This window comes from Tigriopus californicus, chromosome 11 (genome assembly GCF_007210705.1).
Source record: "Tigriopus californicus strain San Diego chromosome 11, Tcal_SD_v2.1, whole genome shotgun sequence".
Lineage (NCBI taxonomy): Eukaryota > Metazoa > Arthropoda > Copepoda > Harpacticoida > Harpacticidae > Tigriopus > Tigriopus californicus.
Window position 1 is genome coordinate 14,921,084 of NC_081450.1, and position 23,633 is coordinate 14,944,716.

The 23,633-nt window shown below is 41.8% G+C and overlaps 3 protein-coding genes across 8 annotated transcripts; 1 reads left to right on the forward strand and 2 right to left on the reverse strand.

Moving 5' to 3' along the window:
* Positions 1-1,110: 1,110 nt before the first annotated feature.
* Positions 1,111-17,595, reverse strand: LOC131890443 (sideroflexin-2-like). 3 transcript variants are annotated; one of them, XM_059239782.1, is made up of 7 exons: positions 17,237-17,595; positions 16,973-17,170; positions 16,698-16,886; positions 16,402-16,584; positions 16,095-16,328; positions 2,355-2,417; positions 1,111-1,332 (listed from the first exon to the last, which is right to left on the reverse strand). In XM_059239782.1, the coding sequence occupies exons 1-7, from the start codon at positions 17,315-17,317 to the stop codon at positions 1,126-1,128; spliced, it is 1,155 nt and encodes a 384-aa protein (XP_059095765.1). In that variant the 5' UTR covers positions 17,318-17,595; the 3' UTR covers positions 1,111-1,125. The 3 variants fall into 3 exon arrangements, with proteins under 3 accessions (XP_059095765.1, XP_059095767.1, XP_059095766.1); XM_059239784.1 differs by lacking the exon at positions 1,111-1,332 and adding an exon at positions 1,651-1,752; XM_059239783.1 differs by lacking the exons at positions 1,111-1,332; positions 2,355-2,417 and adding an exon at positions 14,094-14,492.
* LOC131890447 (uncharacterized) lies at positions 6,135-14,110 on the forward strand. 4 transcript variants are annotated; one of them, XR_009374315.1, is made up of 4 exons: positions 6,135-6,428; positions 10,816-10,847; positions 10,921-11,274; positions 13,636-14,110. XR_009374315.1 is itself a non-coding variant. In XM_059239788.1 (2 exons), the coding sequence occupies exons 1-2, from the start codon at positions 11,117-11,119 to the stop codon at positions 13,895-13,897; spliced, it is 420 nt and encodes a 139-aa protein (XP_059095771.1). In that variant the 5' UTR covers positions 10,921-11,116; the 3' UTR covers positions 13,898-14,110. The 4 variants fall into 4 exon arrangements, 1 of the variants encoding a protein (XP_059095771.1); XR_009374314.1 differs by having other exon boundaries at positions 6,136-6,435; positions 10,816-11,274; XR_009374313.1 differs by having other exon boundaries at positions 6,142-6,428; positions 10,816-11,274.
* Positions 17,479-19,640, reverse strand: LOC131891206 (protein O-GlcNAcase-like; the record flags this gene model as incomplete). Its single annotated transcript, XM_059240729.1, is given in 1 exon segment — positions 17,479-19,640. A coding segment is annotated over 1 exon segment (2,162 nt), but the record flags the coding sequence as incomplete, so codon positions are not given.
* Positions 19,641-23,633: the final 3,993 nt, after the last annotated feature.

Genomic DNA, 23,633 nt, shown 5'->3' on the forward strand with positions numbered 1-23,633 from the left:
ACGTACCTCCTTTTTTCAATAACTTTACGCGAACTCTGTACTGAAACGTTGAACGAGTTGTGAAAGCATATCAAATTCAAATTATTGATGCTTTCTAGGGAGGGATGCAAAAAGTCTCAATTATGTCAATAGTACATACATATCATTGGCATGAATTTACTCGAGAGGTTATCTTGTCGTCTATAAATGGAAGTCTGAGGTGAGACTGTTGTTTTTTCGTTGAATGGTACCATCGTCTAAAAGGAACTCTATGTTCTGTCTTTGATTGCACTTTTTAGACACCTAGTTTGGATTAAGACAATTTCGTGGTGCTACCTGACACGAGAACTAAACTAGATTGGCCAATAGGTCTATTGGTTTTTCCAGCTCAGACATAGCTCAGCCCAGACATGGGTCGGGTCAACTCTATCATGAGCCAGCTCGGACATGGGCTAGCTCGGATTTGGCCCAGCTCAGACTTGACTCGAAATATCAACCCGATCAACCCAGCTCAGCTCGAAACCTGTTATTTTTCGGCCCAGCCCAGCTCATGAGCTGGAAACTGTCAACCCAGCTCAGCTCGAAATGAGCCACCATCCTCTTAGCTCAGCCCAGCCCGAAAATTCTTGGCTCATTACATCTCTAGTTGGCACCAGTCTATTACCTGACCAGGTGCAAGCTAGTCGGAACACTGAGCAGCTGGGGACGGAAAGCCAAATGGGAGTGAACTACCAGCTCACAGCGTAGCAACAAGGTCAATGACCTGCCAGAGTGCTTTGATACTACCTGGAACCCAAGTATTTCAGAATTGGCTTCCCGAGACCAGTACTCTCCAATGGTGAGGCTTCTTGTTGCCACCGCCTTCGTCGCTCCTGAACAAATTTCCAATCCCGGTGACGCACAACAGTGTGTGCAATATCTGGGGACCCTCCCCTGATACTATGGCTCATGGCATTGATTTTGCAATATAGCACCGTTTAACAACAAAGTAACCTTACGTTCGGCAGTACAGCCGCACTTTTTCTGGCTGTGCCTTCAGGCTCAGGTCTTTCGTCTTTGCCGCCTGATTGATCGAGAGGTTGGCCCGAGTTTTGACCGCCGTTGATTTCGATGTATTTCGGATAACGTTGGATCGTGACCCGGGCTTTACTTATCCTTGCCGCTTCCACCTCTCGATATACACCCAACACGTACTCTTCGTGCATTGAAATGAAGATGTTCAACGTCTTCCCCGTGTTCAACGCCATGCTGGGCGTTAAAGTCGCCAGAAATAATCTGATTAGTTGGGATTTTAGGATGTTTGGGTAGCCCACAAACCCCTCCACCTCCTTTTTGTAGTAAGCGAAGAAGGCTCTGTAGAAAAAGAGTTTGATGTCATTTGCTCATCATTTTAGCTTTGATCATTTTATTAACACAAGTGGCGCTTATGGTTTTGTTTCATAGTTATGCTCCTCTTGCCCAGGTATTGCCCAAAGTATTCCTCAATTCCATGCTCTACAACGTTTTGGAGGGTAGGAATTATAGTCTGCCTTAGCCTAAAACCCTCACCTTCTGCCGGCGTGCTCTTGGCCACCCTTTTGTCCTTTGCTATGTTAGCCTTCGATTCTCCCCACCCTGAGTTTATCGTATAGCGCTGATACTTTAGGGTGTGCAAGAATGAATCATTCTTGGCCATTTTGTGGATGTTTAAAAGGTGCCGTCGAAGATGATCGGCCCTTTTTGTGTTGTGCGAGCGCTTGGGCAAGTCCAGGTCGCCAGAGGCAAGGCCGCTTCCTGTTTGCAAAAAACGGTTCTGATACAAATATTGCTCATGAAAATGAAAGGTATAATTAAACTTGAATAAGCCGATTCCAGACTATTTTGATTGCTTTTGTTGGGTTCATTTCTCCCATTGTTATGAACGATCAATTAGAATGCATTTTAGATTAAACTAAATAAATGCATTCTAAGTTTGCTTTAGAGTGGCAGACACTTAACAAAAATGCACTTTTAACGAATTGGTGCTGTTCGATGGTCGTGTGATGGTTCCTGCCTAATTCTTTATTGACATTTGGTTGAAGTTTGTATACAGATAACATGGATGAATTATTGAGAGCATTAATTGAAAGGAGAGAGCAGATTGACTAGAAAAGAACACAACAGGTGCAATATTGATATGCCTTTTTGTGCAGATTGGTTGCTTGAAATTGTAATGAACTGTATATTTAACCTGAATATGACGACTCCGTTAATAATAAAAAATGGGAGAGATGAACGTATCGAAAGCAATTGAAATTTCAATTGCTTTCGATATATTCATATCTCCCATTTTTATGTTTAACGATTAACTGAACTGCATATGCCTTGCTTATCAACCATTTTTTACTTTTACTTACACGAGCAACCGACGCGGATGACACACCTTCTACCGCCTCGTTCTGTCGTTCCTCCCGCTCATCCTAGAAAATTGAAAAAAGCGGTATATTTTAAACTTGAATAAGCCGATTCTAACCCAGTTTAATTCCGTTCGTTGGGTTCATATCTCCCATTATTATTAATGATTAATTGAACTGCATATGACTTGCTTTAACCATTTCACGTTTTCAATCAGTATTTATTAACAGAATCATCCGACTATTTGAATTATTGTAATATTAATTACAGCAATGAATTTCTTCCTCATTATTCAAAAGCTTTTATAAGAGAATAAGAACTTTACAATTAATTATGTAATCAATTGATGAATTGAACGTTCTTTTGGGGCTATTTTTCGATTGCACGCGTCATAAATATATGCAGTGAGAGTGTAAGCATAAAACAGAATAAGTAATTTTATACTGAAAAAACAACTCATTGTTAAAAAACTTTATACTTGAATCAGAATGTTATAATTTATTGATGAATTGAACGTTCTTATTACAAAATATATTACAATACCAGGTATTGCCATTGGGTTAGATTTCGATTGCAATACCAGAATTGCGCACGTCATAAATATTTTATATACAGTGAGAGTGTAAGCACTAAACATATAAGTAATTTTATACATAAAAAAACAACTCATTATTCAAAAGACTTCATATTAGCCACATAAGAACGTTCAATTCATCAACTGATTATAACGTGCCTATTCTAATATGAAGTATTTTGAATAATGAGTTTTTTTATGTATAAAATTACTTATATGCAGTGAGAGTGTAAGCACTAAACATATTGAATATTTATGACGTGCGCAATGTCTGGTATTGCAATCGAAATCCAGCCCCATGGCAATACCTGGTACTGCAATAGAAAAATAGCCCAGAAGAACGTTCAATTCATCAATTGATTATAACGTGCTTGTTCTATTTTTCAGATATTGCACACGTCATAAATATTCTGTATGTTTAGTGGTTACACTCTCACTGCAGATAAGTAATTTTGTACTGAAAAAGCAACTCATTATTCCAAGACTTTATACTAGAATCAGAATGTTACAATTTATTGATGAATTGAATGTTCTCATGGGGCCATTTTTCTTTTGCAATACCAGATATTGCGCACGTCATAAATATTTCATATGTTTTATACATCGAAAGTGTAAGCACTAAAGTAATTTTGTACAGAAAACAACAACTTCTTATTATTCATAAGACTTTATATTAGAATGAGCACGTTATAATTAATTGAATGAATTGAAAGTTCTTATGGGGCTATTTTTCTATTGCAACAAAGATTAACTATTTACTAAAATGTATTTCCCATATTCACCTAGAGTGTAAGCACAAAGTTCTCTTTATACTAAACATTAACTCCACATCTATCAAAAGTCTATGAATTATGGTAGAAGTTTGCAAATCATCTGATGATTTAATTGTGCTTATGGGGCTAGATTTTTGTACTCGGATGATACTCAGGCGAATCATGGGACTGCTTACCTATGTAATTGAAAGTAAATATATCAATACAGAACAACATGGAAGCATTCGTCATGGGGCTAGTTTGGTCAAAATGTAGAGCGTAGGCCCTATACCTGAACGACAGTTTTCGCAGAAATGGACCGATTGGCAGATTTAAAACATGTAATCAACTTCAATTAATATTTCAAGCCCATTTGGCTTACTACAGTTTTCCTTGAGACCCCGGATAGTTTGGGCAAGCGTGTTTGTTTTGTGCGTGGGTGAGTGCGAAGCCCAAAACAGTGCTGGCCCTACTACAGAGCCATACATGAACGATGGATTTTTTCGACCGCTAAACTTTTCAGGACCTTTTGCCGGTTTTATGGAAAGAAAGAACCAACTGTCAACCCCATGGAGTTATTCCTCACGGAAAAAATCCGTTTGATAGAGCTTTGAAAGAGTTCAAAGACTTTGACGTGGTGTCCAAAGAACCCCTTGAAGTCATCATGAAGTTTCATGGCACGGTACATGGATTTCATCTCGGGCGCTGTTGGGAATTGAGCTAGGAGGTTAACTGGTGAGGGTTAATGGCCGTTGATTCTTGAGCTGGGACAAGATGGCGTTCCACAAGGCGACATCCTCGCAATCGCAAATAGAGACAATGAAGGCGCATCGTCGCTTACGCCAATGTTGTTCCTTCTTGGACGTGTTCATCTACACCCAAGACCATCAAAGCATTTCGGCCTACCGCCCCGTCCTGGCCGCCCACTCGCCTTGGCTGGCCCATCTCTTTGACTACTTTGACTGCGGTTGTGGCAATGCCAGTTGCGGTCAAAATGGACGCGGCAAGGTGCGACTCATGATTCCCGGATTAGACATGGACCACCTGGAGCGATTGATGGACTTGCTCTATTTGGGCTGGGTTCAACTCGGGTCGTCTGGGGAATACGCCCACTTGCAAACCTTGGCCCGCCTCTTGGGCATCCGTCGATTCCCGCCCATGCCGCGTCAGGCTTTCCATCAGACACAGGTCGAGGTAATTGACTTGCTGGAGGAAGAAGATCTCGACGAAATGGAAGAGGAGGAGGACGTGGAGGACGCGGAGGACGAGGAATTGGAGCTCGAGCCTGAGTCCTCAGATTCGCCGACCTTGGATCCCGAGTTGGCCGAGTTTTCCTATCTGATTGTGGATTCCTCAGACCATGAGCCTACCGATGACTCTGACGTCTTCCCTGCAGTTCTCCAACTCTCTCTTTCACACCAACTTACCCTCTTATCACGTGGCGCCTGTTGGGAATTGAGCTAAGTATTCACAAGCATTCTAAATACAATGCATCCTATCAGATGATGTGCCGGTAAGGAAAGAAGCTTTGCCCGAAGTGTTCCCAAAGAGTATCTGTCCTCGATGAACACTCAAATTTATGCACCACAAATTGCTCGGATAATAAGTTTTTAGCTTTACGTAATATCGTTTCCGATTTGAATTGCCGAACTAATAAAGAAAAGTAATTACTACGTTTTGATGCGTGTGAAGACTAGAAAATTAATTGAATCTATCCAACAATTGGGACGAAGTCAACAATCTACCCACTCGTCCTCCACCCACATAACAACTTGGTTTATATCTGGATTTTGTGACTAGCCACTCCTCAGGCACAAACAGATATATATCCTCAACTTTAGTAAGTATCTGATGGACTAATCGCATTGCGCATGGTTAGTTCATGGTTTTCTCTCGTATGGAGAATAACATGGCATGCCGTCATTGAATAGGTGTGCTTTTGTAAAGACAAATGGTCGATACGTCTTGCATCGAGTCCAAATCTAACCTGAAGGTGAGTGTTCATTGAGAGCTTCACCCACGATAAAAGAGCGCCCACTTTTTTCATCTCGACGGGAAAAGCTTTGAAAACTTGGGGGCCGATGATTTGAGTTTTGACGGACGGACTCTGCGCTTCCCTAGCGCTAGTGTTGCCAAGCTTGGCTCGACCTTCGCCTAAATGTGATATTTTTGGTAAGTAAATTGGTAAGTTTGAACGCGTAGAAAATGGGCTTAATGTCATCTTTATTATTTCCCTCTGCTTCGGCCAGGTGCGCTTTATGATTTTACACCTATATCTGCTGAAGTGCCTGATACAAATTGAACGAGTTCTAACCACGCGCTATGTAATTACAGTGCCTGTCATTTTGATTCTTAGGTAAGCAAGATTGACTCGATAACAACCAATATAAGTTTGATAAAGCCTGATGCTCTACCCCTTTTGACCAATTTTTCAACCGGGGGTGTGGTTCAGATTTGGCAGCACTGTTAGTTAGAGGTGCCAAGTTTGTGTGAGAGAGAAGAGTTGAGGCGTAACAGAGAATGGGCAACTTGAATATGTTGCGGTCCCCAGTTCATATCGTCGTCAGTGTATCATCGTTTGTGTTGCTCTTTGCAATGCTCCAGCTGAAAGAAGGTAGTGAGTGATCTTGAAAATTGTGTAACACGAGTACGCAAAGAACGTCGTCTGCTACAACTGCAAGGTTGGATCGAATCATTTGATGGGCTTTGAAAGCAATTAGATTTCGGTCATTTGTGAATGTGCACATATGGTAAGATGTAATTATGTTTCTTCAATAAATGGCATGAACTGTCGCTCATATTTGATAAATATGCTTTACATTAAATGTGATTTATAGATGTGATGTTAGATGTGAATACTAGATTTGATCGTGAAGTTTCATTTCGACCATTTAACCTCGCAGCGGGCCTTGTTTGCAATTCAAACTGCCTTTTTGCAACACACGGCTCTACATGGCACGAGTTGAGGTTAAGTTCAATTCTGAATGTGGGTGATAATGCATGAAGGCTGATCCTTGAACGACATATTACTATTTTATTTGGCCAATGATCTTTTTTAAGCTATTAACACTTGCACTCCACAAAGTGAGTAAGCTTCAATGGTTACTCATGTTCATGGCATAAAATTTAACACTGCAAACTTATTTAGTTATGTGCGCCTATTCACCACCTGTGCAGCAGCGCAAACAAGTCTGAGTCATTAATTTCTCAGCGCCAGTTCAACATCATTATGCCTTAGACTCTTTGAAGAGTTTCTTAGCAACAGCCACCACGGTTGCATTCTCGGCTATATCAATTACAAAGTTGAGCAATCCTACTTGCTTCCATTCCTGGAATGCTCCTCAAACGCACAGTAAGATTCAAAACTCGAAGCTCCACTGATGCCTCAATTCCCCTGAATTCTTCACCGTGTTGGTATTGTAGGTATCGCCAGTTTTGGGGCCTACTCACGCCTCTTTTGCATACAGAGAGCGAATTTCCGCATTACCCTTTGTCATGAATTGGCAAGTTGAAATGGCAGTTGCCCTCGAAATCGACCAAGCTCTGCATGATGAAATTGACTTGAACTTGGTTCCGCTCTCGTTGGTTAGTTTCATTGCAAGATAGTTGCAATAGTTAACAAAATTCATTCTCAACCGCAAGACACCTTTCATACAAGTTATAGGCCGTTGTGCATAAATGAGTGGAATGTGTATCCATTCACAAGTGGAAAGAACAGATAAGCATAGAAAGGTCTAGGTTCATAAGAAGCATATATTTACTTCGTTCACGTTCATGGGAAATAAGGATATTGAGAGCAAGAGTAGCATGAGCACACACAATGTTCGTTCATGTAAATCTTAAGTCTCCACATAAACATTGATGATCAAAACTAAAGATTTTTTCGGCTTGTCTTCAATTCTTTAATTCATTTCTCAATGTAATCTATTGGAAATGAAGTCTTAAATGTTAACCCAACTTTTTTTTTAAATTTATACCTTTGGCTACGTTGTGTCAGGAGAAAACAAAAATTAATGCGCAAACATTGAAGTAACCAATTTGCAAAGATGTTTCATATTTCCTCAAATTGTTCTTTCAGAACCAAGCAAAAGTTTTCAATCTAAATGGGAAAATGACGAGATTGTGAAATTAAGACGTTTGAGTTCACGATATTTTTAATTTTCTTTTACTTTCATCATATATGTGATACTTGAGCTGAGGGGATCAAGCCAAGAAACTTAATGCAAATCAAATGAAGAAATACATTTGCAACAATCCGCACATCTAAAAAATAATGATTGCAATATCTTAAGCCAATTGAAAGTAATCCTACTCTTTTTGCATTGACAGTAATAGATTACGTTCAATCTCAACATTTTGTCTAAATATTCTTTTATTTTATTGGTCTATGCATTCTCGCAAGTTTATATTCGCACATAAGCATTTTAATAACACGATATGAAAGGCAAATTTGTTGGATGAACTCGCCATCATTCGACCAGTGCTCTAGAAAAATCAATTATTTCCATATCAAAATTTGATGCTGCTCTTAACTAAAAGAGGTTAAAAAATACAGAGTGGTATATGCCAAAGCGAGTTAAAATTTAATCCGAATCATTATAAGGTTAGCCCTCAAAACAATGTTAATTGTAACGCAGCGTAATGTAATCGAAATGAAAATTATTTTTCATAGCTGAACTTTCACATTCTGACATAAAAGCCTTCTTCTCGAACAAAGTAATTCCCCACCATCCCAAGGAAATAGTTCATTTCCGTCGAAAACCAACATGACGACGAGTAAACAACGGCTAAAGTCTCGAACTTTTTTCTTCGTCTCTCTGAGGGTCTGTTCGTGGTGGTTTGCGGTCTGAACCAAGATTTAACTAAAGGCTCAAGTTCAATGAGGAAGGACCCAGATCCAGAATAAAGTATGCTGGGTGTTTGTCGTCACTTGAACTCATCTCACGCCCCCATCCAACTCTTATTTCGAATAACTTCGAGAACGATGGTGTTGACATTTCATTTGCATTTGTCAACATGCTGGCTTGTCACATATTCCTATCTGGTTTCACGCATCCCTTACTGCTCAAATATATACATATTTGGCTGTTACTTCCATTGGACACTTTGGCGGGGACTCGGCATCTAAAGAGCGATTCAAGTTTAGTAGGTGTATGATCTCGTTGGGAGAAGGAAAAAAAAACCTGGTTAATGACTGTTGATTAGTTTCGCGATTAAATAGCGTTGGTAAATAATATTTTTTATGGAGATTTGTCGTGGGATATCCGACCACATGGGTCTTATGCGAACAAAAGAGACATGATTGACAATGGGTGTGCCATATTTTGGCTCCCTAACAAACAAAACTATCAGTTATTGGCACTGGCTATTGGCGACATTTCCGGCGACATTGGAAATATCGTGTATTGTCAATGTGAATGAAACGATATACGAACGTTGAGAGGTTGGTTTGGAGTTTGGAAATATGTCAGTGGTGCCATTTCTAAATCAAAATGGCATTACTTTTTCATTGATATCGGAAATTTACAGATAATTTTCTGTTAAGGAGATTTCAGTAATAAGAAAGTATTTGACAAAAAGTGAGAGGAAAGCATATGTTGTACAAAAGCTTGAAGTGTATTATCAATATGACGTATTTCAATGATACGATATAGATCCGCTTTTAAAGGGCCTTTTTTTCAATATAATGGCGAAACACTTCTTCGAGTTAGTTTGGAGCATGAATAATTTGGGCACTCAATCGGGACTACCTTGTGGTCACTTCATACGAGACAAATGAAATGCAGATCTGCCTTAAAGGACAAAAAAGAGAGGCAGACCGACCATTATTGAACGTCAATGAATTAAATGATTTGGCACAACTTCGCTTTATTTTACGGTTGTCATTTTCTAAGGACAAACTTTGTGAGTACTTCAAATCGAAAACATGACCAGCCTGCGTTGATTAGTATTCTGAAAAAACATTGGAAATTGCCTTGGGCGGCTAATCGAAGCAATTTCAAGCTTGTCAAATGATTCTGGTGTTCAAATCTTGATTGACATGAAGATGGCTTTTTCACTGTGGAAATATTTTAATGCGGAAACGCTCCTCTCCAGAGCATCGTTAGGGGACAAAAGGTCATTTTGAGTTGAATATGGGTAATGCCTCCCTTTCCTTAAAACATCAATCTCCGTCTGATTTTATTTCATATTCTTTTGTTAGCCTATGCTGTTATGAGACAAAATATTTTCCCTTCATAATGAGCGAATGGTGTCCTTGAATCGGGGTGTACTAGTATATCAAAGTGAGTGAGTACGATGGTTCCAAGTCAAAAATACCTTTTGAACTCGTTCGATTCGTAGTGACCGGACAAATCTTGTCAGCACTTTGAGCCACCGTGTGGCCCCAATGGGCATATAATAGTCAATTGAGTAGAGTGATATCTGTCGGCTGTCCTGACGTTGACGAGGCTCTATTCACACCTGTGCGGAAGTGAACGACAACGAAACGACCAAGACGAAGGAAGGCACATTCTCGAGCCCCCTTTAACATTCCTCGTGAACACGCGGAACCTTACCAAACTTCACTGCATACTGCACATACATCTGTACATACAGTTCATAGTACGTGCATTTGATCTTGGTGGGGAGCCCAACTTCTGCAAATATCATGCCCGCACACGCCCCAATCATGGCGATCGAAAAAAAGTCATATTCTGAAGATAGCCAAGTCTCTGGACAATCGATTCACGTAACTCTTTCTTAAAATGAACCTTCACATGTCGTTTACAGGTTTGATAGCGAAATTGAGTCTCAAAAATGATTATTGGCAAGATGTGATTAAGCGTCTCACCATCTTTCCAGGACTGACTGACTCGTTTTAACCCTAGGAAAAATTGATCTTGTATATTTACACCCCTACACCGTTTTGTAATGAACAAATAAATGTCTTTGCATTTCTCATGACATGGCATAACCGAGCTACATTCCGAATTGCTTTCGAGATACTTCTTCTTAGACCACGTGTTGATGTCTTGATGGGATTACTTGCTTTTCTTATTTTTGCAAGAGTTTCGAGAACTCACGTTTTGACGGGCTTTCTCGTTGCCCTAAATATTCGGCATGTTTTCATGTTTTCCTACTCCACACTCATTCCAGGTTGGCTGTCAATCACCATCCCCTAATTCCGGGTTCGTCAGTCAGTCAGACTAACAAGAAATAAATCTAAGATTTGCCTCAACACCTTCCTCTACCTTCATTCAGGAACCCCAGATCGTGCTTACACGTGTGTCTTGGGCCTAATTCTGGCGTAATCTGGCTCAAAGCAGTCGGTGCAATCCATCTCGGATTCGGCGTGTTTTTGCTCGTATTTGCGGAGTGGATGAGATCAAAGGAGTGAAAAAGCCCAAGCTTGGGCCTAAAAGAAAAAAAGCACTCGCATTCACAGAAACGTAGAAACATGCTTCCAAAGTGGCAGATCTCGTGGCTAATTGTGGCCCTGTCGGGGATATTTCTTATGGCCCTGGATGTTCGAGCCGAGCGATACGATATCCACATCCGTCAGGCCCCGCAAAAAAGCTACGAAGAAGAAGAAGATGGCAAAATACTACCCACAAAGTATGTTGGATTCTTATCACTTGGTTCAAAACAATATGTCGAGGCAATAACATTCAATGTATTGTCGCGATTGAGCGCGAGTTGAAAAAAGGCCAAAAAATGACTCGCAATCCTTCTGTTGGATAACAAGATTGGTCCCTAACTTTTTGCCGTGCGCTGAAGTGATTAAATTACATAGTATTTTTTTACAAATTTAAACTTTAATATGCTACAGCAATAATGTATACAGTTTGGCACCAAAAATTCCTTTGCTTCATGCTTAATGTTCATCAAGTGGCAAATACAGCAGGGTCCGCCAAAATTTCCCAACTACCAACAAATAACAAGCAGGAATTGAGAGGCAAGCTTTATGTATAGATCATCAAAGTTGTCTCCAGCTCTCATGACTTCAAGGGAACGATGTGTTTTGTGTCCTATTGTCCCCTTGAGAGTTGGCCAACTAGGGAATTCCAAAATTCAGTTCAGAAGAAAACGGTGGCTGTTTATATTTGGACTTAGTAGCGGTGTGAAGTAAAGAAAATTGAAGGAAAAGTTTAGTACGGCACCCTGATTTTGAGCAATTTGTGAAGGGAGAATTTAGACAAACGTCACAACCAACCTGAATTGGGCAACGACTGAATTTGTCATTGCCTTCATTTTGGCGGCTTGTTGAAGCCAACAATATTTTATTATTGAGCCAAGATATTCATAAGGACAGAACTACAACAAACAGATTTTTTACAAATAGTTTTGAAGCTTAACTCACAAGATGGTTGAAAATTCAATTTGATCATGGTCCGATTTGGCTGTGATGTTTGTCTCAATTCTCTCCCTCCACAGCATACCCAAAATCAGGGTTCCGGACGTAACTTTTCCTTTACTTCATATCCCATACTTTAAATAATCATTTCCTCCAATTATTTGCTCAGGTATTATTATTATTGAAATGAAACATAACATTTCGTCAATTTTTCAATTGTTAATCTTTATGCGGTATCTAGTCTACCAACGAAAGTACAAAAACAGTTGTTTTCAGCTATTGAGCAAAAAGAAACTAATGGAAATGATTAGTTCAAAGATTTTTCAACTTGAGCACAACTCATAGCGATTTTCAAAACCAAATAAACAATAATGGAAATAGATTGCATTGGAATGGTAACAACTCGTTAAAAAATGAAGAACTGAAAATATCTGCTTGACATTGCTTGTGTTGTCTTCAGTTGTGCAATCGAGCAATCGAAACCAAGCCTTCGATCCATTACTAATTCAGTTTGACCTGAGTAGTTAATTTGAGCCCTAATTTTGACAAGTCTTTTGAAACACGGTCTGAAAGCTTGGCTTGTTAACCATGAAGTTGCACAACAGGCAACGCTTTTACACCAAAGCCGACTCAACGACAAAGTGCAATCCACTCCCCCCATTACGCCCTAATTGGGGCACCCTCTAGGGCACCTACTTAAAAATTTCCTCAGAGCCAACTTTGGCAATTGACAAGGTGCGTACTTTTTATGCCTTCTATGCTCGAGAACTGGATCATGGTTTGTTTGACTTTGGCAATAAGTAATGACGGCGGATATTTGATTTTGAGCACGGAGGAGGGAAGACGCCTCCTATCCTGTTTCCTGTCTGGGACATTCCAGTCCGACATTGCATTATTCGACACGTGGCGTTTGTATGTACATGTGTACGAGTACCCTACTGGCGAGTGTGTGTGGACAGTACACACACATTTCCATGGTGATTAGTTTCAATCATTCTCCTAATTAAGTCCGTATGCTCGTACAGAAAGCGCCATTCATGACCAAATGCGAAGTCGAAAAGCACCCTACCCTCCATTTCAACCAACACACCCATTAAATTGGCATTTATGGTTTTACGACCAGATGGGGTGACGGCCAGGATGCATTGTTGTGTCAAATAACAATGTTTTCTTATCTTCACAACCAGATTAGAGAAATACTATGTCAACTTCGCAACGATTAGCCTGGACTTGGTGAACCTTTTACCAGGGTATTTTACTCAAAAATATAGTTGTATGAACTGAGTTGTTGGTTGTTCATGAATGTATTTACAACACGGAGACAAATAAATCCATGCATAAACGAAAATTAGCACTTTTTAAGTCATTTAAAGATTTGAATACCAAAATAACGTGGCCAGCATCGAATAAAAGGTTGTAGTTTGTCGTCGGACTTTTCATCCGTGACTGACGATTGCTCAAAGAGAATCAGTTAATGATACGCTTACGAATCCTTTGTGGTACAAATATTGATAGTCCCCAGATGTAGGCAAACAGAGTCTTTGACCCTGGAATCCCGCCTTGGAATTCCTACTCCTTCCTTTGACAGCGACTAATCTCCCGCTTTCTCGTCTCGTTTTCAGGACTTTCTTGTCGACTTTTGAGATCCTTCTCTTATGCTCCTTATTCATCTTGACGATCCTCTTTCTCGGTTTCTGCATGCTCTATCTCTATTGCTTCGGATGCCGATGTCCTGGATGGTTCAAGACGTGTTGTTGTTGTGGGTGTTGTCGGCGACGAAAATCCAATGATTATACGCAAGTCCAACTTCACCGGGATCGAAAAATCGGCGAGATCTGGAAGACCAACTATCCTCCTAGTGGCAAACGACCCAATCCGGTTTAGTTTGAACGAGGCAAAAAATCCCGAGGCCAAACCCGGCATGAACATAATGAAGAGTTACTTAGATTCTCCGATTTCTTGCTCCTTTTCTCCTCAGATTCTCCGATTCCTTGATCTATTTTCAAGCATTTCGAGCTGATTCTTTCTGCTGCGATTTTGGTTTATGATTGTCTACTACTCTAAATATAATTCATAAATATAGCGTTCTCGATTAGATTTATTAACGGAATGCGTTTTTCATTTCACGCAGAACAACAACTATAAATCGTTGTTGATGACAGAGCGCGTAGAAATCTGAGAAAATGGGCATATCAATTCTTTTGCTTTGGAACTCTTCGTGCCGTTTCAAGTAAAAATAAAGTATTTCTATAAAAATATCTGTGGCTACTAAATTGCTATGCATTACTACGTTGCTTTAAAGGCCCTTGTTGAAGTAAAGATATTGAGGAAGCGGTCGTGCTCCATAATTCTTTTTGAGTTCTTGGAAAGCATCCGAATCGTTTTGCTCCAATTCAGCGACAGAAATGGCACAATTTTGGGGATAAACCGCACATCCGATCGGAACCATAAGCAGCAAGCATGTCCCTACTCCCAAAACCTAAAAAAATAAAAATAGAAGGAATAAATCAATTCGTACTTTTTTTTTTTTTGACGAATACATGATAACTAAAATTCGAAAAAATAGTATTCAGCTTTGTAAAAATAAAGTTTTTAAATGAAAAAATCCTTGCGCGATCCGTGGTTGTAATGAGTGAAAATCTATGAAATATTCATTTTCAATAACTCAGTTGAATTGGTTAAATAAGATATCTTTACAATTGCGATATATCTAACACCAATGCGAACGCAAGCGTAAATGTACCAGTGTCAGGTTTATATTCTGGAACAAATAAAAAAAACCATCATGGTCCAGACAACTCAACTTTGCAGGAGTAAACCTCGGAAAAAGGATACTAAAATCCTCCAAGTTCCTCAGAAAATCTTCTTGTTAGATTTTTTAATGGTAAAAAAGATCATTTTGCCACAAACATTCCAAAAAGTAATTCAACCTAAATGAAGTTTTTTTCCGGCTCCAAATACTAACAATAATAATAATAATAGTGCAAAAGGCAGGTTTTGCGTAAGAATGAAATTTTCGAGGCAGAAGCATACTTTACGTTAAAATTGGGTAGCACAAGAAGATCTTAAAGGTAGGGATTCTGAGGCTGAGCCCATGAATGCTCAACAAAATGATCTCCACGCTTTTATTTCCTTGTTTGATCGATCTCGATTCCTCTACTCGACATTGATGAAGGACTACGGCATCATTTTGCCATCACTTCCGCCGCAGAATTTCTATCTTTTCTCCATGTCAATGAACGAAGATGCAGACCTCTAAAGATATGGATTTACAACGGAGAAGAAAATTTCTTATCGCCTGAAACATTCATATCATCCAAAATTATCAACAAATAATGTGGCCAAATGCATTTTTTTGGTCAAATCTGGGCATAAAATCTGCTTTCGGGAACTGGGGAGATTATTGGCAAGATGTGATTAAGCGTCTCACCATCTTTCCAGGACTGACTGACTCGTTTTAACCCTAGGAAAAATTGATCTTGTATATTTACACCCCTACACCGTTTTGTAATGAACAAATAAATGTCTTTGCATTTCTCATGACATGGCATAACCGAGCTACATTCCGAATTGCTTTCGAGATACTTCTTCTTAGACCACGTGTTGATGTCTTGATGGGATTACTTGCTTTTCTTATTTTTGCAAGAGTTTCGAGTAAGCGAAGAGTAATGATGTATTTTGAAGCGGTATCTTAGTCGCTTTAGAATGAATTTGGGTTCTTTTTGTTCCGTTAACTTGGCACTAATGGCGTGCAGGACGTGACCGTGTCTGATCATCTTAACGGACCGCAACTTTCATGTGAAAGAGAGAAGAAGGTTTTCCCAATGGACCATCCCTCACACCCACCCGTATCGTCCATGAGATCACAAGAACGGTCTTAATCGTACTTTCAAAGAGGAGCAAAAAAGCCGAACGAAGATGAGATGTTAATGGCCCTCGAGAAAAAAAAAGATACCATCATATCATTCTTTCCCCTTGGCTTGTTTTTACAGAAAGAAAGGCCTGTCAAGGAGAGAGGCTATATGTCATGCAAGAGGCACGTTTCTACTCGTTTTTTGCATTCTTTATAATGGGCACTTACTTGAAATGGCGCATGAAGAAAGGTCATTCGAGCAAACCAGGGCCGCTTTTCCAGTCTTTGCATGATCACGGGCACTAAGACCATTCCTGGGGCCATGAGGATGTTCCGACTGATGACGACTTGAGTGATGCCCTTCTGGGCGGCGAACTTGGAGCTGCACACTTTCAATTCGTCCTCGTCTCTGAGATCCACACCCTGGAGTAACTCGGTTTGTCTCATCAATGGTATGTTGACCTACATACAATGAAAGGTCGATTTGATAAGTCAAGTCAAAACCAAGGTAAACGAACAAAACAAAAATGCTTACACAATTCGCAGCCCCGACAGCCACAAATGGAACAAAACGTTGTACCACGGGCGGTGTCAACTTCTCCAGACCTTTCTTCAGTCCAATGGCTGTTCCCAAAGCACTGAAGGTGGCCGATGCATAGGCAAATGCTAATTGTGTTTTGGACACCGGAGACTCGGCGTTTCGATTGGTAAAATTGACCTGAATCAAGAAATGAGCAAACGTTTTGCTTGACACTTCAATCAAAAAGTAAAATAATTTCTATTTTGGGTGTTGAAAGCTGCCGAAAGTGGCATGCTTGCGGTCGTCCTTACCAGAGCATTGAAAGATTGATTGAACCATTGCCAGAACACGATCTGAGGCACGGTCTTGTAGAACTGCAGCATTGCCCCAGTGATTGTCATTCCTCCAGGCACTTGAAAGCACATGCGACCACACACATTCTGCAACTCGCCCGTGTCGGGGTGAAATGATGATTGATAGAGCTTCATGGCATTGATCAGCTGAAATGAGCGGTAAAGGAACTCTGTTATTGTAGACCTTTATTTATACACTATGTATGAGGATGTGGCTGTTCTTCTTCAAGTACCTGCTTTTGAGTGGTTTCTGGTGGTTCTTGGCCTTTCCGGAATTGATCAACGAGTTGTTTGGCACTCATGAGTTCAGCATCGGAGGCCAAGGTGTTGAGTGGATTGGTCATCCATGCGAAATGCCTGAACCGCCCGTAGAACGTGGACTGGTCCCACAAGGGGGCATCCACATCGACTCGGTTCTCAATGGTCATGATCTGGAAGAGGGATGATATTTACGTATCATTACATGCTGATCAAGAGAGCGAGCGTTTGCGACCTACTACAAAAGCTTTACTGTCATCTATTTCATAGTACAATTGGGATTCACGAGGACACTTCCATCTCGTCCTCTTGGTCGTCATTCCTGGAATAAGCCATCACGCCGTATTGAGGGCCGCGATGGACCTCCTTAAATTTAAGACTGAGCAGATATTGACGGGAAATGGGAGTACATTTCTCCACCAGTACACATGCGTTTTTGATATCCCCCAGAAGCATGAACATCAGTTTAAACACGTTATCACTAGTCTTGGTGAAAATCAGGTCTGTGAGCGATGTGTAGGACAGGATGGCGTCGTATTTCTCGAGCATCTTCCAGGGAACCGGCTCTTTTTCGGTGGGCAAAGCAATGGAAAGAGTCTNTCTCCACCAGTACACATGCGTTTTTGATATCGCCCAGAAGCATGAACATCAGTTTGAACACGTTATCACTAGTCTTGGTGAAAATCAGGTCTGTGAGCGATGTGTAGGACAGGATGGCGTGGTATTTCTCGAGCATCTTCCAGGGAACCGGCTCTTTTTCGGTGGGCAAAGCAATGGAAAGAGTCTGGCGATCAGGTTTCGCTTTGGCAATCGATTGGAATGCACTCTTCAGAGCCTTGACCACGGCTTTGACATCCCTGGAACCGACGAGCGACATCATGAGCACGTCATCGCAATCAACGGTCAGGGCTCGATGGGATCCACTCGTGAAGGCGTCCAAGCGACTCTTGAGGGCAAATTCACGGATCGATTTGGTGAGGTCGTCCTCTTCGATGCCTTGGCTCTCGCAGAATAACCGTGGAAACCCGAGTCTCAGTTCCTCCAATTCGGATTTTGATCCGATAGGTTGGATGGCATAAGCATTCTTTTCCGCACTCGGCATGAGGGATCGCACCGGGTATTCAAAATTCGACCGGATGGGATACAAACGCTGAAGATCGCCGGCCATTCCGCCGGGCAGACCGGATAATGTGGGTCCGCCGTGAATGGGACGGCGACACTTGTCCAGACCAACCCACTTCAAGAGACGATTACACGCCGAGAGCACCACTTGCATATTGTTCAGGTAACCGTTGATATCGAAGAACAGCTCTCGGTTATTGATATAGGTAAACTTGTCACAGATCTTGGAGAAGCGTTTACACGTGTTGTTAAACGAGGAAGCTCGTTCCATCCAAGAATCCACAAACTCTTGTTGAGCACTGTCCGTCACTTTGTCTTGCTCACCCTCGGTGGGATCCAGGTCATAATATTGCAAGACATGGGCCGTGTCCCGTAGGTACTTGAACTCATTCAGCATCATCTCAGCCCGTGAGCCGTGACTGTGGGGTAACCAGAAGAGATGGAACAGGAGCTCCACGTCGCATTTGCTCAACTCCATGGCCTTGGGATGTTTGAGGGTGGTCTCGTGGATAGAAATGGCGGTCTTGCGGTGGAGCTCCTCCAAGAAATGTGGTATGGCCAACTCGGAGGCTTCCACGGGGTTCCAATTCTGGATGTGACCCGTGATGGGATCGCGACAGAGTGACCAGGCGGAGAGGGTGAACAGGGCCGGGATGTTCAGGGAATATTCGCAATTGGGATTGATCAGAACCCCACGGACGTGGGGTATGATTTGCGGGTCCCGACCACTGAACGGCCCCAAGAACATGCGCTGCTTGTCGTAATCATTGGCGTGTAGATTATCCCAAATCAGGGGCTTGCGCTTGAGCACGTGTTCCAACTGACGCATTTCAGCCGGACCGATAGTCTCCGACACGACCTTGGAGCCCGTCCAAAACACAGCGATATCGGGATGGAGGCCCTGGCCCAGAGTATTTAAGTACTCGGAGCGTTCCACGTTGGGATCGGCTCGATTGGTGCAATACTCGACCGGACACGTCAAGAACTCAGCCGGGGTGAGTCGCTCAAATGCCGCATTGGTAACCTGAACATGGGCTTGGGCCAGTGAACGATAGGCGTGGGCGTCCTCGGGCGGCAAGGTCGTGTCGATATCGTCCCAGAGAATGGCAAAGCCGCGACATCCCAAGTCGCGCAAAGCACTTAACTTGGCCACCAAATCATCCAAGTCGCGACTTTGCGAGTAGCCCATGTCCAAGCCGGGCGAAATGCCGTAGAAGAACCGCACATTATGGGCTTGGCAGGCCTGGATCAAGACCTTGAGTTCGGCTCGCTCTACCGGCGAATAAGGAACCCGCCATTGGGCCCGATGCTTGTGATCGTCCTTGGGGGCGTACAAATACGTGTTCAAGCCCCAACGGCCCATTTTGGCAAAGAGATCCAGTCGTTGACCCGTGGACCAAGGACGACTGTAGAAGCCCTCGACCACGCCGCACCAAAACGACGGCCGCTCCAAGTCGGACAAGGACGAAGTGGAGGACGAGGACGACGAGGACGAGTCCGGCGAGGGGCCACGGGCCGGCGGCGAAGTCGGCTGGACCGAAGCGGGCGGCGTGGCGGCCGGACCTTTGAACTTACGCGGGGATTTCCGCGACATGATCTGGGCTTGAATTCCAGCCCCGATCGATCGATGGATCAATCCACCAATTCAGTCAGTCAGTCAAGCCCTGTTAAGCCCTGTCAATTACTTCAAGGCCACTTCAAGGCCACTTCAAGGCCACCCGAGCTAGCTAGCTGGCTAGCTGGCTAGCTAGCAAGCCGAAAGTGGAGTTCAGGACCGGAAAAGCCAATCCAACCGACAAACCGACAGAGAGGAGAGTGAGGCTGTACGTCACGAAAACCGGATCAATGCTGCCAGATCAATGGGATGATCACGGAAGCAATGGCCCAATTTGTCCGGCTGGCTTCCTCACATCCGCCACATTCGACTCGTTAGCTTGATTGATGATGGGTGGGATCATCGAACTGTACTTTGAATGATGGAGCAGTGATGTCGTTCGTGAGGAACGTTTGGAATCGCTGAAATCGCTGAAAAGCTTGGGCCCGTCGGAGAGGAGAAATGCTAGCAGAGCGTCGTCGGAATCTCAAAACATAGATATGTATGTAGTACTGATCAGAGCGATAGAGGAGCAAGCGACCAACAAGACCAAGAAGACCAACAGCTGGGGCAGCTGTCGAGTTTCAGACACTAGAGCCAGCCAGGCATCAATGCATATTATATAAGTAAGGCACTAGTCCAAGAGATCAAGCAACTTGGAGGCCAGCTAGGCCAGGTCCATCCTGGAAAAATGGAAAAATGTCCAGGCCTGGGCACATAAATTCGCTCTGGAGAATTGACCCAATTGGCAGTAAGGTCATGCCCATCAACGGCTTATCAATGCAGTCACCCGCTCTATTTATCATACTCAGGCATAGATTTCTAGACACTGAAAAATATGCCCATTTCTTTCATTTATGGGTCCAAGAACGCCAAAAACTCAGTCAAAAACACCAGTCACCCGCCAAAATCAGGCTATCCGTCAATGTTGAAAATACAGGGTGAGCACTATGTTTTAGGGCATCCAAAAGTAGCTTCAAATGCCACTCCATCATTCAAACTTCCCGTCATATGCAAAAGGGATATCATCCAGTTACCTCTAATTGTTCTTTAGGTTGACTTTGTGATTTGTATAGTGTCTAGATTTGTCGCAAAATAGAAAACCGTGAGGCCATCATAAAACTTTATAAGGAAGGTCACAGTTGCAGGAAGATTGCAAAGACTTTGGAAGTCATGAAAGTGTCATATACTATTAAAAGGTTCAAACAGTTCAACAGTGTTGAGAACAGGCCAAAATCTGGTCGTCCCAGGTCGGTGACGACACCAAAACTAGTAAAGACCACCAGAATGAAAATTTGTCGATACAGCAAGAGGTCCATTCGACAAATGGCTCGCCAGGCAGGTGTGAACCGGGAAGTTATGCGAAAGGTGGTCAAAGAGGACTTGCACATGACTGCCTACCATATGCAAAAGAGACAGATCTAAAGTTCAACTGTTATCCAGAAGAGGCTCTCTAGAGCAAGAAAACTCAAGAAGTGGTTTCAAGAGGGCACGGACATGATTTGGTGATTTGGACAGATGAAAAGCTTTTCACTATTGAATGAAGCTGCTTTCAACAGTCAAAATGATCGGATTTTGGCCAGGAACATTCAGAGTGTTCCTGTGAAAGAGAGAACAATATTCAGGCGACAAAAACCAGCATCTGTAATGGTGTGGGCTGGTGTAACTGATTGCGGCAAGAAAACTCTTTGGTCTTCATTCCAGAGGGTATTAAAGTTAATCAGCACATTAACTTGGACATTTTAGCCTCTAAGGTGTTTCCCTGGATCCAGGCTCAACAATGGACGGGTTCCTACTGTTTCCAGCAGGATGGTGCACCCTCCCACACATCAAAACTCGTTCAGAGCTGGTGCGAGGACAAATTTTATCACTTTTGAGACAAGACAATGTAGCCCCCTTCCTCTCCAGATCTCAATGTAATCAACTTTTGTCTTTTGTCAATTCTGGAGAGGAAGGTTGGGGTATGGTTGTACAAAAACATTGAAGATCTCAAGGCAGCCTTATTGACAGAATGGGAAAATGTTGACGAGGAAACCATATGTGCCTCTTGTACTGCAGCGCGAAAACGTGTGAAGGCTATAATTTCTGCCAGAGGTGGATACGTCGAATAAACTTTTAATGTGAATTGTAGCAGGGTATATATTCAATGATTTAACATAACAGAGTCACCTCTGAAATCTCAATAGATGAAGAGTTAAAGCCGTTTCAAAGTGCCCTAAGTCATTGTTGTCACCCTGTATTCCCTCCAAACATGCATCAAAAACACCAGAAAATGGCCAGATTTTTCTTCCCTGCCAAAGAAAAATCACCCCGGCAGACCGAACTTGAAAACGTCGGTAAACGTTATTCTCCACCGATTAGTTGGCGGTGCTACTTTTTTAAACTTAACGCAACCTTATCAGACCTAACCTAACCTTATCTAACCTAACCCAACCTAACCTAACACGATATAAATAGCCTTTAAGGTCCCTCTTCAAACCTTTCAAACAGTTTGTCACAATTTAAAAATGAGCACCGCCAACTAATCGGTGGAGAATAACGTTTATCGAAAACGTCAGAGGTAGCAAAATCTGGCAGACCGTGGTAGAAGGCTTGAGTCCTCTTCCGGACTCGAGTCTTTTGCCGGACTCGAGTGCGGACTCGGCGAGTCCGTCAAGAAATCAAAGGGCTCGTATGAGTCCGACTTTTGCCGGACTCGCCCCAGCACTAATGTATGCCACTCACTAGTAGTAGTATTAATATATGCGTTCCAGAGCATTTCAATTTTTCACAAGGGATCCCCCTGGTGAAATCTCACTATTTTTCTATTTTCCATGCTCGGCTGCGCCTCGCGCGGCATCACTTTTTTATTATTATTTTCGCTTTGTTCGCAAAGATATAATTGTTGATTATGATTTTTTAATTAATGCTCGGCTGCGCCTCGCGCGGCATAGAAGTCTCGTTCAATGAGACTTTTAGGTGACATGATATAAGTCTAGTTCAATGAGACTGCCATATGACCAAGTGTTCCATGTTTATGATGAAGGTCTCGTTCAACGAGACTTTTAGTCTCATACAAGCTAGTGCTGCATCCGGTCTCGTTCAACGAAACTCAAAATATCTCAAATAGATAAATGCTTTCAAATTTGAAAAATGATTTAAGGAAATGTATTTCTATAATAAAATATACAACGAAATGTTGAATTGGATAGCCAATAAATTAACCCAAGGATTTAACTTTGTGGGAGAAAAATTATCTCAAGGATATAATTATGTGAGAAACTCCTTAAATTATTTTCTTAATAGAAACCAAGCTGTACAGCAATATAAAGATATCTCAACAATTAATAAAAGTTATAGTGGTGAAGTATCAACTAAGAGAATCTATGGAACTACTTTAACTTGGAAATTTATAAGTACCAAAACTACTGGAAATTTTGTAAAAGATGTAGGAGAAATTTTAAATGAAAAGAGAGTAAAAAAATGTCTGCAGGACTATTTCCAAAGGTTTGTAGCATTTACATTAAATACTAATTTGTAAGTTCGGTATGTAAAAGAAAAAGAAAATAGCAGAATTTTTTATGAGCATGGGTTTCAGAATAAAAGACATATGCCAATAACAGATGTTTCAATGTTTGATAATTACTTTAGTCTTACACACTCATACTTTGTTAACAGAATTGAAGATTTGAAGGTAATGGATCTGGTTGGCAATATCATGCCTGTGTGGAAATGACTGTGCGAGCAGATCAATATGATCCCTCAACTAATTTTCGAAAAAGTAAATACAAGAATAAAATAGGATCCTCGTATATAAAACTTCCACAAACTCTCATAAGAACAGGAGCTTATATTAATCCAAAAAATACTGACAATGAATGTTTCAAGTATGCTATCATAGCAGCTCTTCATCCACCTAAATATAGTCCTGATAGAATTTC

Excerpts from the sequence above, each read along its gene's own strand:
- LOC131890447 (XM_059239788.1), top strand. The coding sequence starts at position 11,117 with ATGCTTCCAAAGTGGCAGATCTCGTGGCTAATTGTGGCCCTGTCGGGG. Across the intron at positions 11,275-13,635 it reads GGCAAAATACTACCCACAAA|GACTTTCTTGTCGACTTTTG; the intron begins GTATGTTGGATT and ends TCTCGTTTTCAG.
- LOC131890443 (XM_059239782.1), bottom strand. The coding sequence starts at position 17,317 with ATGACGACCAAGAGGACGAGATGGAAGTGTCCTCGTGAATCCCAATTG. Across the intron at positions 16,585-16,697 it reads ATCAATCTTTCAATGCTCTG|GTCAATTTTACCAATCGAAA; the intron begins GTAAGGACGACC and ends TTCTTGATTCAG. Across the intron at positions 16,329-16,401 it reads CTGTCGGGGCTGCGAATTGT|GTCAACATACCATTGATGAG; the intron begins GTAAGCATTTTT and ends CATTGTATGTAG.